Raw genomic sequence first — 16222 nt, forward strand, 5'->3', positions numbered from 1 at the left:
GGGGTGGAACTTTGTCACTTTCATGTAAGATTAAACCACAATTACAGAGAATAGTGATTTGTGAAATTCAATTATTTATGTTTGAATTTGGTAGCAGGTCTGTTTTAATGTATCTAAATTTTGTTTCTCCTGTACTCCTTTTTTTAAAACTAAATATCTCTTACATCACTTACAATATCATTCTTACGTTGCCTGAAAAACAAAATCCATCAAAATAAATGTGTTGGTTTATCCATTAAAAAAAAAAGAGAGAGCACGAGACCGTAGGGTCCCGCTCCGACAACAGTCAGCCTGGCAGTGGTCCTCGTGGCAGAGGTTGCGGTGAGATGCAGATCGTGGCCTCCCTGGGGCCCTCCCAGGCCCTCCATCCTTGGGACACGCAGGTGAGCTGGGGGGGCCCGGGGACAGGCTGAGGGCTGTGTCCTGCAGAGCTCCAGAGCCCTCGCCACGGCCGCCCACTGGCCGGGCCCAGGCCTTGAAGCAGAGGCAAACCTCTCCCCCATCCCCACCTCCGCAACCTAATGGCGGCGGCGGTCTCCGTGGGTCGCAGTCCGCCGAGGCCTCAGCAGCTGGAGTATATGGACACTGCCATTAAGGTTTACAGGAACATCGTGACGTGACTGTGACCTGACCTCAAGAACAAAGGATCTGACACAAAGAAGTCTGCAACTGCCAACCATGCTCCTCCCTCACCTTTCCTATAATATGGCTTTGCTGGAAGTTTTCAGGGAGTTTGGGGTTTTTAAAGCATGAGCCCCCCATTCTCCTCGCATGGCCCTGCAATAAACCTTTCTTTGCTGCAAACTCCGATGTTTTGTTATTGTTTTGCCTCACTGTGCGTCGGGCACATGGACTTGCGATCCATAACAGGACCACTTGCTCTGGGGGAAGCCAGCTGTCATATCCTATGGACTCTCAGCAGTCTGGAGAGGCCCACTCGACAGGGAACTAAGGCCTCCTGCCAACAGCCAATGAGGATCTGAGGCCAGTCAACAACTATGGAGTAAACTTGGGGGAGGACCCTCCAGCCTTCAGATAACTGCACCCCTGCCAAGGACTTGACTGCAACCTCCTGAGACATCGCAAGCTAGATTCACCCAGCTAAGCCACTTCCAAATTCCTGACCCACAGAACATTGAAGGAATAAAATTTGTTGCTTTAGGCCACTTATGCAGCAACAGATAATGCAAATGGCTACGTTTTCCAAAGCCTCTAGGGTGTGATACTGCTTTAACAGTTTATAATAATAGTTTTTAAAAAATAAATATAAATAATTTCTGTCACCTTTACAGTTTATAAACAGCTTCCTCACTTATTCTCTTCTAATACAGGAATCCATTCTCTTTACTTCACAAGGTGCTGACTCATTTCAGGTTTGTAAAATTTCCAGTGGCTAACTTTTTGCCTGATATTCAGCATAGGATAGCAAAAAAAAATGTGGGCATTGGAATCAGACAGACTGGATTATCTTAACTGAGATAAAAATTATATACAGGTAAATAAACAGATTTATAAAGGTACAGTTCAATGAGTTTTGACAAATGCATTCTCCGATACAACAAAAAATACCAATAAAAATAAGGAGCATTTCTGTCACCCTAGAAAGTTCTCCATAACCCATCCTATGCAATCTGCACTACCCTAGAGACAACCAGGGTTCTGATTTCAGTCACCACTCCGTCACCAAAGATTAGTTTTGCCTTCTTTGAACAAATGAATTTTACAGTATGTGTTATATATGATTACTTTCACTCAGTAGAATGTTCTTAAAATTCATTCATGTTGCTGTGGATAACAATACTTTATAATATTTATTGCTAATTAGTATTTTGTTGAATTAATATAATTAATATAATGTAGTATAATATACTGCATTTTTCTGTTGATGGGTTGTTTCCAGATTGGGGCTATTAAATTAAGCTCTTATAAACATTTTGGGTGAGTCTTTTCTTAGACATATTTTCGTTTATCTTGGGTAAAATACCTATGAATGGATTTGCTAAATCATAGGGGAGATGTATAACTTTGTATGAAACTGCCAAACTGTTTTTCCAAAGCATTCGTATTATTACACTCCCACCAGCCATGTATGAGGGTTCTGGTGGCATTACATCCTAGCCAACATTTGGGGTTATTGTTTAAATTTTAGTCATTCTAGTAGATATGTATTGGTATTTCAGTGTGGTTTTAATTGGCTTTTACTTGATGACAGAGGATGTTGAGCTCTTTCTTAAGCTCACTGCCCATTTTTATACTTCTTTTGTGAGGTATCTGTTCAAGTCTTTTGTCTGCTTTTATAACATTTAAAAATTATTGACTTATAGGGATTAGTTTACATTATGAACATGAGTCTTTTGTCAGATAGATGCACTGTGAATAACCTCTCTCAGTCTGTGGTTTGCCTTTTCCTTTTCTTAACAGGCTTGTTTTTGTTTTTTATTGTTTGTTTTTAATGACTAGGGGTCTTTAATTTTGATAAAGTCCAATTTTTCTTTTGGGGTTATTTTTGTGTCTTTTCTAAGAAATCTTAGTCATGCTAAAGTTTGAATATATTTTTTCTTCTATTTTTTCTATGAATATGTTTCTTCTTTAAGAAAAAGAAGATTTAATAGTATTGGCTTTTACATGTAAGTCCATGATTTATCTTGAATTAATTTTTGTGTTTGATTAGGAAAGTATTGGAATTTCTTTTTTTTCCCATTTGCTGAATAAAATTTTCTTTCTTCATTAAAAAAAAAAAAAAGAAACAGGTAAAATAAATTCAATGAGTTAATCAAATATTTCCAAAATAGTATCGTTTCAACATGTAGTTGATAGAGCATATTACTAATGTTATTAAATTTTTTGTGTGCTGAGTCTTTGACATCTAGTGTATATTTTATACTCATAGCACATCTCAATTCAGCTAACCATATTTCAAGTGCTCAATAACCACATATGTCTAGTGGCTACTGTACTGGACAGTGCAGCCCTTTACCTCCCCCGCAGCCTGTTCTTCTTAACAAAAGTGTATCATAACTTCAATTGATCCTACCTACTGATGTAGATTAATCTTCCTAGAGCACAGTTCTGCTTGGATTAATTCCTGGAGCGGATGTTGTTGTGAGTGAAGACTTTTAGGAAGAGGTGACAGTTAAGCTGAAACTTGGAGGGTGGGTAGGAATTAGCCAGGGGGTCAGAGGGAAGACTGTGAACAAGGGGGTGGCTGGAGTGTACAGGCTGAGAGTGAAGCAGCCATCAGATCCTGAGGGGTATATAGGCTCTGCTGGGGGGGCTGGATTTGATTCTGAAGGTAATAGGAAGTCATCAAACATTTGTCAGTAGGGAATATGGGAGAAAGGCAAGCCAGGAGGAAACTAGTGTGGAGGAAAGTGCGGGATCCAGGTAAGAAATAATTAGGGCCTGAGCTAAGGCAATTCATTCATTCATTCATTCATTCCACAAACACTCAATACCTACTGTGTGCTAGGCACTGGAGAGAAAGCAGAAAACAAAACAGTTTTGCCCTCATAGAACTTCATTATACTGTGGGGAAGGAGGTAGGTGATGCAGGGTGGTCCTCAGGTTTCATACGTCATTTGGTGGATGGTGGGGCCATTCTCTGAGATAGAAGTTCAGGAGGCAGAACAGGTTTGGGAAGAAAGATAAGTTCAGCTTATCTTTTTGACAAATGTTTGGGGTATTTTGGGGACACCTAAGTGGAGCTATGTGGCAAGCAGTTGAATATGCATATTGGGAGATCAGGAGATCTGGAAGGGATGCCTAGATTTGGGAGCCATGGTGTATCGATAGTATTAAATTCCTGGCAGTTAGTGAGATAATCCTGGGAGGAAGTGTAGAAGCAGGAGTTACAAACTCAACTGTCTACAGTGGTCAGACCGGTGAGTTGTGAATGTAGGTGAATTGGGTCACATAAGAGACAAAGAGAGTGTTGGGCTCATGGCCAACTGGAAAGGGTGTGCTCCATCTAAGACAGCCATAATTGGCCTGTGGGCCTCCTGTTGCAACAGACAGACTTTTGGAACATCTCTCTGCCTCATCTCCCATTTTTTATAAAGATTCTTCTGGCAGGTAGTTAGCTATTCATAAAAATCCACTCCTTCTTCTTTTGAGACATTCACTGCATTTCCCAGCCTCCCTTGCCATTACAAGTGGCCATGTGGCTGGGTTCTACTCAGTGGGATGTGAGCGGAAGCAGTGTGTTCCATTTCCTGGCCAAGGTCTTGAAGAAAAGGATATGCCCCTTCCTCCTCTCCTTTTCCTCTGGCTGGATGTAGACGATGAGGTCTAGGGGACTTTGGAGTCATGAGATGGAAGGAACCAGGATCCCTGTATCATTGTCTGGAATAAAGCCACCTACCAACCAGGATACCTGCTTTTGACTATTACATCAGAGAAAAATAAACCTTTGTTATGTTTGAACCATTATACACGTTTGGCTCTGTTTATTACTACAGCCTTGCCTAATCTAACAATTACATTTCTAATCAAACAAATATCAAACTAGTCCTGACTGTGAGTTCTGTAAGGGCAGGGACCATGCCTGTCTAATTCACTGCTGTAGCCTTAAAGCCTAGCCCAGGACACAGCTTGGAAAGGTACTCAAAATGTGTGGATAAAGCTAGCTATGTTTTATCGAGCATTTGTTATATGCCAGATACCATACTAAATTTTTTACATGTTGTACATTATTTCATGTTCATGACAATTCTCTAAGGAGGTTCTATTATTCTTTTTTTTTTTTTCCAGATGAGGAAATTAAAGCTTAGAAAGCTTGCAGCTAGTACTCAAGTCTTGGCAGGGCGGCCCCAGAGCCTGCACTCTAAAACACTGGTACATGACCATGTGCATACCTACCTTAACATTTTAACTCATGTCATTTCTCCCACCAACTCCTTCTCTCCACTTATTAAAGTCCTGCCTTCTTCAGCCTTCCCAGGACCCCTTAATCACTCTATCCTTTAATTGCTCCAGCAGGAATAACATGTATAACATTCCTACAACAGGGATTTCATGTATCTGTCTGCCACTAAAAAGAAATTACAACCTTGAGGGTAGCACAGTATCTTAGATAGTATTCATCTTAGTGTTCCTTACAGTGTTCCTTACGGTATTGAGTAAGACATAGTAAGTGCCTACTATGTACCAGGCACTAGGCACTAGGGACCAAAATATAAATAAGATAGTCAATTCACTCTTTTGAAAAGCTCTTAAGTCTTGTGGACAAAGAGACATGAAAAAAGTGCATCACAACACAAAGTAACATGTGCATCAAGAGAGGCAGAAGAGGAACAAGGAGCCAGTTCATCTTGGAGGAGGAAAGAAAGAATTCCCACAACACATGATGTTTGAGCTGAGCTTCTGAAGGATGAGTAGGAGTTTTTCAGTTTTAAGAGGGATCCTAGTTAGTGGGGAAAGCACTTATAAAAGCATGAATGCATCACGATTCAGGTGCTGCTCTGAATGAGTGAGGTGTTGACTTGCTAGAATGTAGGATTCATTCATTCATCCATTTATTTATTCAACAGATACCTAGTAAACCTAGAATGTGCTTGGCATTGTGCCAAATGCAGAGGATTCAAAAGTGAGCAAAACAGATATGATCCCTACCTTTGTGGAGCTTAAAATCTTCTAGGGATTGCAGCTGATAACAAAGCTCTAACAATCATGAGAGGGGAAGGAGGCAGGAATATCTAAGCATGTGAAGGAGGAGTTAGGGGAGTGGGCAGGGCCAGATTATGAGACTCCCAATACCATGCTAGGAAGGTGGAAATACCCCTTGAATCCATTACGAAGTCCTGCTTCTCCCACCTCCCTGACAGCTCTCAATTTTGTCCAGTCCTCTCACCACCACTATTCTCAGTGCAAGCCACCATCTCCTCCTTGGATGAATGTGACAGTCTTCACAAGGCAAGGGCCACCTTGGCTTTCATTCCCCACCGCCATCCATCATCCCCAATGCAAACAGTGATTTTTCAAAATGAGAATGGTCACCTTAGGCTCTTTAGTAGGCAGAAATTGAAGATGGCCCCATGATCTCCATCCCCCTGGTGTTACTCTGGTGATTATCTTACATTACACAGCAAAAGGGATTTTGCAGTTAAGGCCACTAATTAGCCTTTTTTTTTTTTTAAGTAAATTATTTATTAATTTTTTGGCTGCGTTGGGTCTTCGTTGCTGTGTGCGGGCTTTCTCTAGTTGCAGCGAGCAGGGGCTACTCTTTGTTGTGGTGCGCAGGTTTCTCATTGCGGTGGCTTCTCTTTGTTGTGGAGCACAGGCTCTAGGCACGCGGGCTGCAGTTGTTGTGGCACGCAGGCTCAGTAGTTGTGGCATGTAGGCTCAGTAGTTGTGGCTCATGGGCTCTAGAGCGCAGGCTCAGTAGTTGTGGTGCATGGGCTTAGTTGCTCCACGGCATGTGGGATCTTTCCCGACCAGGGCTCGAACCCGTGTTCCCTGCATTGGCAGGTGGATTCTTAACCACTGCGCCACCAGGGAAGTCTCTAGGCAGCCTTTAAGACAGGGAAATTATCCAGGTGGCTCTACGTAATGAAATGAGCCCTTTAAAAGCAGAGTTTTCTCCAGCAGGTAGCAGAAGGGGAAGTCACAGAGACTTCAAGCCAATGAGGAGTCAAAGGATTTGACATGCTGTTGCTGACTTGGAGCTGAAGGGGGGTATTATATGGGAAGGACCTGAGGGAGGCTTCCAGGAGTTGAGAGTGACCTCCAGCCAATAGCCAGCAAGGAAACAAGGAGCTCACTCCTATAATTGCAGGGAACTGAATTCTGCCAACAATCTGAGTGAGCTTGGAAATGGATTTTTTCCCAGAGCCTCCAGGTGAGAACTCAACCCAGCCAACACCTTGCCTTTAGCCTTGGGAGACCATGAGCAGAAGACCCAGCCATGCCATGCTGGACTTCTGACCTGCAGAACTAATAACTGGGTCTTATTTTAAGCCACTAAATTTGTGGTAATTTGTTACACAGCAATAGTAAACTAATATACCCCCCTACTTCTAACCTTCCAATAGAACTTCCATTGTGGACCTACCAGGTCCAAGCATCTAATCCTAATAACAGTTCTATTAGGTAGTTTTTTTTTTTAAATTTTATTGAAGTATAGTTGATTTACAATGTTGTGTTAATTTCTTCTGTACGGCAAAGTGATTCAGTTATATACATATATATATACTCTTTTTCATATTTTCTTTTCCATTATGATTTTTCACAGGATGTTGAATATAGTTCCCTGCTATGCAGTAGGACCTTGTTGTTTATCCATCCCATATATAATAGTTTGCATCAGACAGGTATTTTTATTATCACCATTTCACAGGTGAAGCTCGGAGAGATGAAATACTTTTCCTAAGGTTACAGAGCCAGTAGGTGACAGGGCTGGATTTTTACTCAGGCAGTCTGACCTCAGAATCCACACTCCATGGCTTCTCATTGCCCTTAGGATAGGTCCAAATACCGGCACATGGAATTAAAGCCCCTTCCAGATCTGGCTCCTGCTCACCCATCCAACCTCATTCTTAGACACTCCTCTCACTTAAACTTCTTGTAGCCCCGGTGACTGCCATGCCCTTTTGATTCCTTGACTTTGCACATGTGGTTCCTTCTGCCTGGCATGCTGCCTGCCTCCTCCCCTCTGTTTTTCTTTTGGCTGACTCAAATGATGCTTTCAGTCTTGCCTAAGATGACACTTCCCCGGGGGGGCCTTCCTCGACCCTTCCCGGCTGGGAAGGACGCTACTTCAGCATTCCTCTGGCACCTTGTGCTCTCCTTTATCAGAGCATAGAAGACGCCGTGTTGGACACGTTTAGCACCTGTGTTGAATACCTGGAGCACAGTGGGTACGCAAATATTTATCAAGTGCGTGAATGAATGAATAAAAGTACTTTATTCAGGAGGCAGTGAAGAGCCATCCAAGGTCTTGAAGCAAAGGCGTGAGCTTATCAGGCCTGTGCTCCCAAGGACAAGCTGGGAGCAAGCCTTGCACACAATGGACCATCCTCATCAGCGTCTGAGGATGAAAAAGGTTTATTTGCATTTTGGTCTTGGATTTCTTGAACTGTGAAAGTTGGCCCTTATCTCCTCTTGGCCACATCTAGATACTGGGTAATGCCAGAAACTGTCGCGGTAATGACTAGGTTTCTCTTTATGAAGGTGGGATGTGGAAAAGAGCTTGCGCCCGGAACTCACACTAGAATCAGGAGTCCCCCTACCAAGAAGGCTATGCGAAGCCAAGGCGACGTGGGGAGCCACAGACATGACGGTGCCGGGCACCGGGAGCAGCCTCTGAACGTCCCCTTCAAGTCTAGACCTTACTATATCTACACTTGTTCCCGGAGCACACTGCCCCGTCCTGTTCTCCTTCAATATGCAAATATTGCCTCCAGACAAGGAAGACTGAAGGCCTTCCGCATTATAGCAGGCTTTTACAGCTCCCATCTGGAGGTCAGGCAATGCGGTTGGAGTCTCCCGTGGCGCGGAGTGTCTCGGTTTCTCTGCGCCGCGGCACTTCTCAGACCGTGCTGCTTTGAAGGACCAGGAAACGTCTCTGGGGCGCCGGGAAAGGTGAGAAAGTCCAGCTAGCTCTAGGCGCAAGGAGAGGAGCCAGTGGGCCGAAAAGAAGCAGAGCTGACCCGCGCCTAGGCACGGGCTCCAGGCCCTGCGGCAGGGAGGTCCCCGAGTCCCTCTCTCGAACCGACGCGCAGTAGAGTCCCCACGCGGGCAGCGCGGGAGAGGGGCGGGCCTGGGCTCCGCGCCTCCCGCGTTCTGGCGGCAGCTCCGGCGCTGGGGGCGGGAGGGGGAGGAGCCAAGTGGGGAGGAGCAAAACCCGGAGGCCCCGGGAACCTTAGGCAGAGCCAGAGCGGCGGGAGCCCGAGCCCGCGCATGCTGCTCCGGGAGCGTGCCGTCCAGGCCGAGCACCGCCGCAGCTTGCCTTCTGTGCGCAGCTGGGAGAAGGGCCGGTGTCGACGGGGACGAGGGTCCCGAGCTCCAATCCCTATTCAAGAGCTGCCGGGCTGCCCGCTGCCCCTGCCGCCCCAGTGGGGCTCGGCCCCACCCGCCACCTGCGTCCCGGTTGAGCCATGGATCCTTCGGAGAAGACGATATCGGTGTGGATCTGCCAGGAGGAGAAACTGGTGTCTGGTCTCTCCCGTCGCACCACTTGCTCGGACGTAGTGCGGGTGCTCTTGGAGGATGGCTGCCAGCGGCGACGCCGGCAGAGGCGAGGCCGGCGGCGGGGCATAGCTGGCGACCCGCCAGGCCCAGGAGACCTGCCGGAACCCCTGGACGAGGACGACGAGGACGACGACGACGAGGCGCTGCCCCAGGGCATGTTGTGCGGGCCCCCGCAGTGCTATTGCATTGTGGAGAAGTGGCGGGGCTTTGAGCGCATCCTGCCCAACAAGACGCGCATCTTGCGACTCTGGGACGCCTGGGGCGACGAGCGAGAGAACATACGCTTCGTGCTGGTGCGTAGCGAGGCGTCGCTGCCCAACGCGGGACCCCGCAGTGCCGAGGCGCGCGTTGTGCTCAGTCGCGAGCGCACCTGCTCCGCCCGGGGCGTCCCGGCGCGGCCCAGCCTGGCCCTGACCCAAGAGAAGCAGCGACGGGTGGTGCGAAAGGCCTTCCGCAAGCTGGCCAAGCTCAACCGGCGGCGCCAGCAGCAGCCGTCGTCGCCTTGCTCGTCCACTTCGTCGTCCACAGCCTCGTCCTGCTCGTCGTCGCCGCGGGCCGCCGAGAGCGCGTCGGTTGAGCGCATGGAGACGCTGGTGCATCTGGTGCTCTCCCAGGACCACACCATCCGTCAGCAGGTGCAGCGGCTCCGGGAGCTGGACCGAGAGATTGATCGCTACGAGGCCAAGGTGCATCTGGACCGCATGCGGCGGCACGGAGTGAACTACGTGCAGGACACCTACTTGGTGGGCGCAGGCATCGAGCTCGACGGGCGCGGCCCGGGAGAGGAGCCTGCGGCGGCGGCGGCGACGCCGGCCGTGGACGGCGAGGCTCAGGCGGTCGAGCTGGAGGAGCTGGCCCGGCGCTGCGACGACCTGCTGAGGTTGCAGGAGCAGCGGGCCCAACAGGAGGAGTTGCTCGAGCGCCTCTCAGCCGAAATCCAGGAGGAACTGAACCAGAGGTGGATGCGGAGGCGCCAGGAGGAGCTCGCAGCGCGGGAGGAGCCCCCGGAGGCTGATGGCGGCCTCGACGGTGAGCTGCTGCTGGAGCGGGAGCGGGTTAGGACGCAGCTCAGCACCAGCCTCTACATCGGGCTCCGGCTCAACACGGACCTTGAGGCCGTCAAGTCGGACTTTGATTACAGCCAGCAGCAGTGGGACAGCAAGGAGCGCGAGCTACAGGGCCTTCTCCAGACTTTGCACTCGTTGGAGCTGACGGTAGCTCCCGATGGGACTCCGGTCTCGAGCGGTCCCTCGCAGGAACCCCGGCCTCAGGCCTGCGCCGAGGTGTGGGTGGACCAGGCCCGCGGACTGGCCAAGAGCTGTCCTGGTAACGACGAGGACTCGGACACCGGGCTGAGCTCTATGCACAGCCAGGACTCGGACTCGGTGCCTGTGTGCGAATCCCTTGTGTAGGAGGAGCAGAGCGGGAGAGGGAGACGGCCGATTCTCCCTTCTTTGTAGAAAGCACCGGCTTGACCGGCTCAGGGACTTGAAACCAGGCGGGGAGTGGGCCCGGACCTTCCGCCGGGCAGCAGCGCTCTGACTGGGCGGGGGAGGGCAGGGGACGCCTGCTCGGCAGCGGCGCTTCTCTGGCCTTGGAGTGAATGTGGAGGATGATACCAGACGAGGAAGCCAGGTCTCCATTACAAGCTCTTTCAGGGGAAGAAAGGAGGGAGGAGGTGAGAACCCCCTTATGTTGGAAAACAAATGGTCCAGGAAATTGACGTGGGCCGAGACCATTTTCAAAAAAAAGAAAAAAAGAGTATTATGGAGATTTCACCAATCTTTTGTATGGGAAGGACTGATGGCAGCTAGAACTTTAGTTTGTGGTATAAAGTGCTTTTTAAAGAAACACTTGGATGAAAAGGAAATTCCTTGAATGTTAATTGTGACTGTGAACGTGTTAAAACTAGCCAAAGAGGACGCACTGGTGTTGGTCTCAGCCTTAGTCACACCTTTGATAAAACCCATAGGCACCAAAATTCTGGCTGTTTACATTTATGCAGATTTGGGAATTACCCATCTGCTAAACTCTTTGCCTTTTATTTTCTTTCAAAGACTAACTCTATCTCCTCCTAGCAAATGCAGTATATGTTAAAATGGGGTCCTTTTTCCAAAATCACCTTTTATTATTATAAAAGCCAAACCTAACCCTTGGAGATACAGAATCGTGGTAGACATAACCCCTGGTTAAAATTTAATCTAGGCCCTTTGAGATTTGCTCCTGCAAAGGTATGTGTGTTGTCCTTTTATTCTTATTGCCGCTTCATTCCCTTCAGACACTTATTTCAGAAAAAATAAAAGGGAAGTTGCAGAATTCAAGTACAGCTACATTTGCTGTTTAATGAGCACTCTGGTTGAAAGGTAAGCCTTGAAAGCAAAGATCTTTGTTAGTATTCAGCTTTTTAACTAAGCTACATGTAAAACCAACCATGACCTCAACAGATTTTACCAAACAAACCCAAGTCTAACTTCAGTATCTTTGGTCAGAGATTAATTAGTTACTTGTCCAAACCTAAATTGAGATAGTGTAAATATCAAGGTTTACTAGAAAAGACCTGAAAAGAAAACATAAAACAATCTAATAGTACACCTTAGGTGAAGAATTTGGTTAACAACGGCACGTAGCCATAAAAGCATATAAAAGCATATAAAATTGAGCTAAAGATTTGACTTGAATGACTCTTGTCTGGCTCACACCTTTGCAGACACCACAGCATGCAAGTGCAGTGCTTCTCTCTTAATAGCTAGTGACAGAGCCCTGTGGGAACTCAGTGTAATTGTTCCAGTTATTTCAATGAAAACTTATCAGTTGTAGCTAGTTGTTGCCCCGTGGAAGGAGCCTGCTGGCAGTGTTCCCTCCAGAGCTCAGAACTTCTGAGGAATGTGGGATCTAATCTGTTCTGAGGAGGTATTAACAATAGGGTGTGTGTGTGGTGCCAGCCTGGTATCAACCTAACTGTGCGGGGGCCGGCTCCAGTTTCAACACTACATGGGAAGATAACTTAAGAGGTCTTGCTTTATAGAGAAATTTCTTTCCTTGGAGAGATTCTCCGTATGCTTGTTGCCAAGAGGGGCCTGCCCACCAGACCTCCTCAGACCCTTTGAGCTCTCTCCTTTTTAGACACCCACCCTCCACCACCGCCATGCTATTACAACATGTGTAGATATTTTCAGATTTTCGAGTAAAATGGGAATTAAAAGGCCGTTTTTTTAACTGATGTTTTCCAAAGACATTAGCTGGCATAATTATGGTTTTTTCGTTTCGTCTGATGCAGAAAACATTTATGCGTTTGGTCTGGAGCATGATTAAAATGAGGAAGGGACCAAAGGAAACCCACTGTCCCAAGACAATCATTTGAATCCATAAACACAAAGCCTAATGATAGCTTTCTTTTGGAGGCAGAGGTAAAATCCTCATTAGAGTGTGACAAACGCTACTTGTCTGAATGGTTTATGCTGGCAATAGGCTGACCTGGTGGTTTTAAAATTATTGTGCTTCCCTCCCCCCGCACCAAGGGTGGTAGGGGAGGTGGTTCTTGGACGTTTATTAACTCAAAAGAAAACACAAAAGTTGGCAGAATAGGACTGCCTGGCAGAAAGGGGCCGTTTTCCTTTTCACTATTATTATTTTAAACTTTGACGGGCTGCTGACGTCAGCAAATATGCCTGAAGCCTGTAAAGCAAATAAGCCACATCACAGGGAGAAAGCCCATGGGATTTTCTGATGCCCTCTTTCTAGAACCTTCCAGTCCTGGCCACCTGAACATGCTTTTCCAGTCAACTCTTCAGGCAGTGAAGGAGGTTTTGTTCATAACAAAGAGTGGTCCAGTCTGCCCATTTTTTCTTTTATCCAAATCAATTATATCCCCCAAAGGCACTTTCTGTGTGGGTAGGAGAAAGGAGAACGGGGTTGGGGGGGAGGGAAGGAAAGGACACAATAGTTCCTTTTACTAAGAACTTTTGCAAGCCTGAGGAAGGTGAAATATGGAGATAAAAAGTACCAAAACAGTGCCTGTGCATAGAAAGTGCCTAACAAATCCTAGATATTCTTAAAATTTCATTCACTTTAAAAATAATCATCATGGCACTAAGAATGAGAAGGAATGCATAACAGTGAATGCACCAGCACCAGGATTTCAGTGTGCCTGGGAAAACTACCTCCTTTCCTGTTCTCCAAGCCTAATAGAAACCCTGAGGAGAAACCAGCAAGCTTGTGGAGGAGAGTATGAGAGGGAGTAGGCTCCTTACCAACCAGGCCCATCCTTTTTTGGAACTGATAGAATTTATTGTGTCTTTGATCTTAATGATCCCATTCTCGGCCATCTCCCAAACCAAAAAGATTATATCTGTCATCTCTGTTTACTTCCTTCTAAAACATGATTGATGATGATGATGATGACGACGATGATGATGATGATTTGCTAATTAGAAAAGTTATATTCTGTAGTCTTTATGATGGTCCTGAAAATAACATAAGGAAGAAGAAAGAAAAGTCAATCAAAATCTCATCACCAAAAGCTTATCACTATCAAAATTTGGTATATTTCCTTCCAGACCTTTTGAATTGTGAAGTTTTCATATTTTGCTGCTTTTTTAAAAAATCTATATAATTTTAATGAGAAGCCTATATGCTTTTAGGTTCAGGTTTTGACATATTCCTTGTAAACGGTTCCATCCATCCTTTGGATGCACTATAGTGCATATAACTAACTATTCTCATGTTATGAGGTTGTTCCCAATATTTATTTTACTGTTATAAAACAACACTGTGATAAGCTTCTTTGTGTACATATCTGTTTCCCTAATTAGACACTCCTCCCCAACAATAAGTTCCCAGAAAGAATTCCCAGGTCAAAGAGTACAACATTTAAAGGCTTGATACTTAATTGCCAAATTGCTTTACAAAAGATTTGGTCTAATTGCAATCTGCCATGCATAACAGTGCCTATTTCACCACACCTTGACTTTCATTTGATATTATATTTTGTTAAGAAAGTATTTTAAACAAAATTAATTAATTCATTGGGGCCCCAGGAATCCAGGACTGGCAACCACTGACTTAAAATATCCTTACAACCTGAAGGGCAAGTCATCCGACCAAAAGTGTTAAGAGGACATGGTGCTTTCTCTTCCTCCCACTTCTTTATCTTCCCTGAACTCTGCTTATTAATAGCAATCTTGTCTCATATCAGAGCTGAACAATGATGCATCTGAGCAGAAGGGCCAAAAACTCTACATGAGTGAGATTAAGGGGATTAACGAATAGAATCAGATTTATAAAAAGAAAATATTCATTATCTTTTTTTCACCTGAGTCTAGTAGAAAAGGTTATCCTTAGAAGGTGATATCATAAAACATATTTGATTTTGTGCTTCTCCCTACCCACCCCTATCAAAAATTAAATCAAAATAAAGTAAGTACATAAGCCCACTTGTTTATTTACAGCCTCTAATTAACAGTTTAGATTATTCTAGGCATTTCTTTCTGCATATGATACTATACCTGTGTTCACCCTTAAATTCTTAAAAAGGGAAAATTTGATCATGACAATTTGTGAGATTTTCAGTGTGAAGGTGTTTGTGAAACGTGTTCTCCTAAACAGAAATGAAGGAGCATGAGGAGGAACTATCTTTTCTTGAGTACTTTCCAAATGCCCGCTCCTCAGGCTAAGTATTTTCACATGCATTTTCCCTACATTCATCTTGTGAGATAGACCTTTTTAACCTCCAGTTTTTGTAGATAGAGAAGATAAGGCCACCCATTTGATAAGTACCAGATGCAAGATACTAAACTAAGCCTGCCTAAAACCTGTACCCATTTTGCTACATCACACCAGGCACATTGTACCCAAGAAGTGCTCTGCACACTCAGAAAAAGATTGCTTACAGGCCTCAGAGTGTTGGCATTGGAGAGGGTGGTGCTCAGAGACTATCAAGTATTGTGCAAGTATTTCCACCAGGGAGGTGGAATGATTTTTCAGAACCATAGGGCTGGTAAATATATCTACCAGGTGAGGATTTAGGAAAAAGCAAAGGAGGAGAAATTCCTATGTAAATATCTGGGCATCTGTCTGAGAGAGGTGAAGACTTTGCCAATGAAAAGAAATTCTCACAAAAAATTAATACCCTCTGTATCAGCATGGAGGTTTTGACTGAATGCCCCAAGGACACAGGTGTATAGTCAACAACCTGGAATCCTCGTCCATCAGAACAGACAGCTGTGCCCTATTCACAGTCGCATCTGGAAGGTGGTACCAACCATGACTGTGCTGGAGCTGTCCCCAGCACTTTTAACCAGGCCTTGTTCCTGGTTGAGCCTCTGGTACATGAGGATCAGAGAAGGTTAAAGGGAGGCAGTGTTGGGTCTTCCAAAGATCCCTGTGCCATGGAGTTGGGCATGCACACCTGATTTAGGGCATTTCTGTGTCCACACTGACTCCACTACACATGTGGAGACCGAGCATGGATTGCTTTGAAGGACCACTCTCCCAGCCTCTGCCCCTCTCATCCAGTCCCATGCAAGTTTTTCCTGCTTCAGATATCTCCAGGATTCTCTATAGCTTTCAGGTTAAAATCCACATTTCTTAGCAGGATTTATAAGGTTGTTGGTTATCCAGCTCAAGACCCCTCTTCGAGGTCATCCTTTCCCACCTTAAAAACCACAGAATTGGCTGGATCCTGTTTCTTCATTAAGGTCACATTGCCATCCTCAGTTTGTGCAAGGTCTCTCTTCTATCTTATTTTATTTTACTTCATGTTTCCCTCCCCCCCCCCCCAATCCCACATCCACTTCCCTTCAGTAGTTGTGGCACACGGGCTCCAGAGCACAGGCTCAGTATTTGTGGCACACGGACTTATGTGCTCCACGGCATGTGGCATCTTCCCGGACCAGGACTCGAACTCGTGTTCCCTGCATTGGCAGGCGGATTCTTAACCACTGCGCCACCAGGGAGGTCCCCCTTCTCTCCCTTCTTTTCTGCTCTCCCTCCCTCATTCCTTTGTCATTCATTAACTGGAATACTTCTATAGAAAGAT

General features: G+C 45.8%; 1 protein-coding gene across 1 annotated transcript; it reads left to right on the top strand.

Moving 5' to 3' along the window:
* Positions 1-9092: 9092 nt before the first annotated feature.
* Positions 9093-11112, top strand: RASSF10 (Ras association domain family member 10). The gene has a single exon (XM_068556592.1). The coding sequence runs from the start codon at positions 9093-9095 to the stop codon at positions 10596-10598; it is 1506 nt and encodes a 501-aa protein (XP_068412693.1). The 3' UTR covers positions 10599-11112.
* Positions 11113-16222: the final 5110 nt, after the last annotated feature.

Source organism: Eschrichtius robustus, chromosome 11 (genome assembly GCF_028021215.1).
Source record: "Eschrichtius robustus isolate mEscRob2 chromosome 11, mEscRob2.pri, whole genome shotgun sequence".
NCBI lineage: Eukaryota > Metazoa > Chordata > Mammalia > Artiodactyla > Eschrichtiidae > Eschrichtius > Eschrichtius robustus.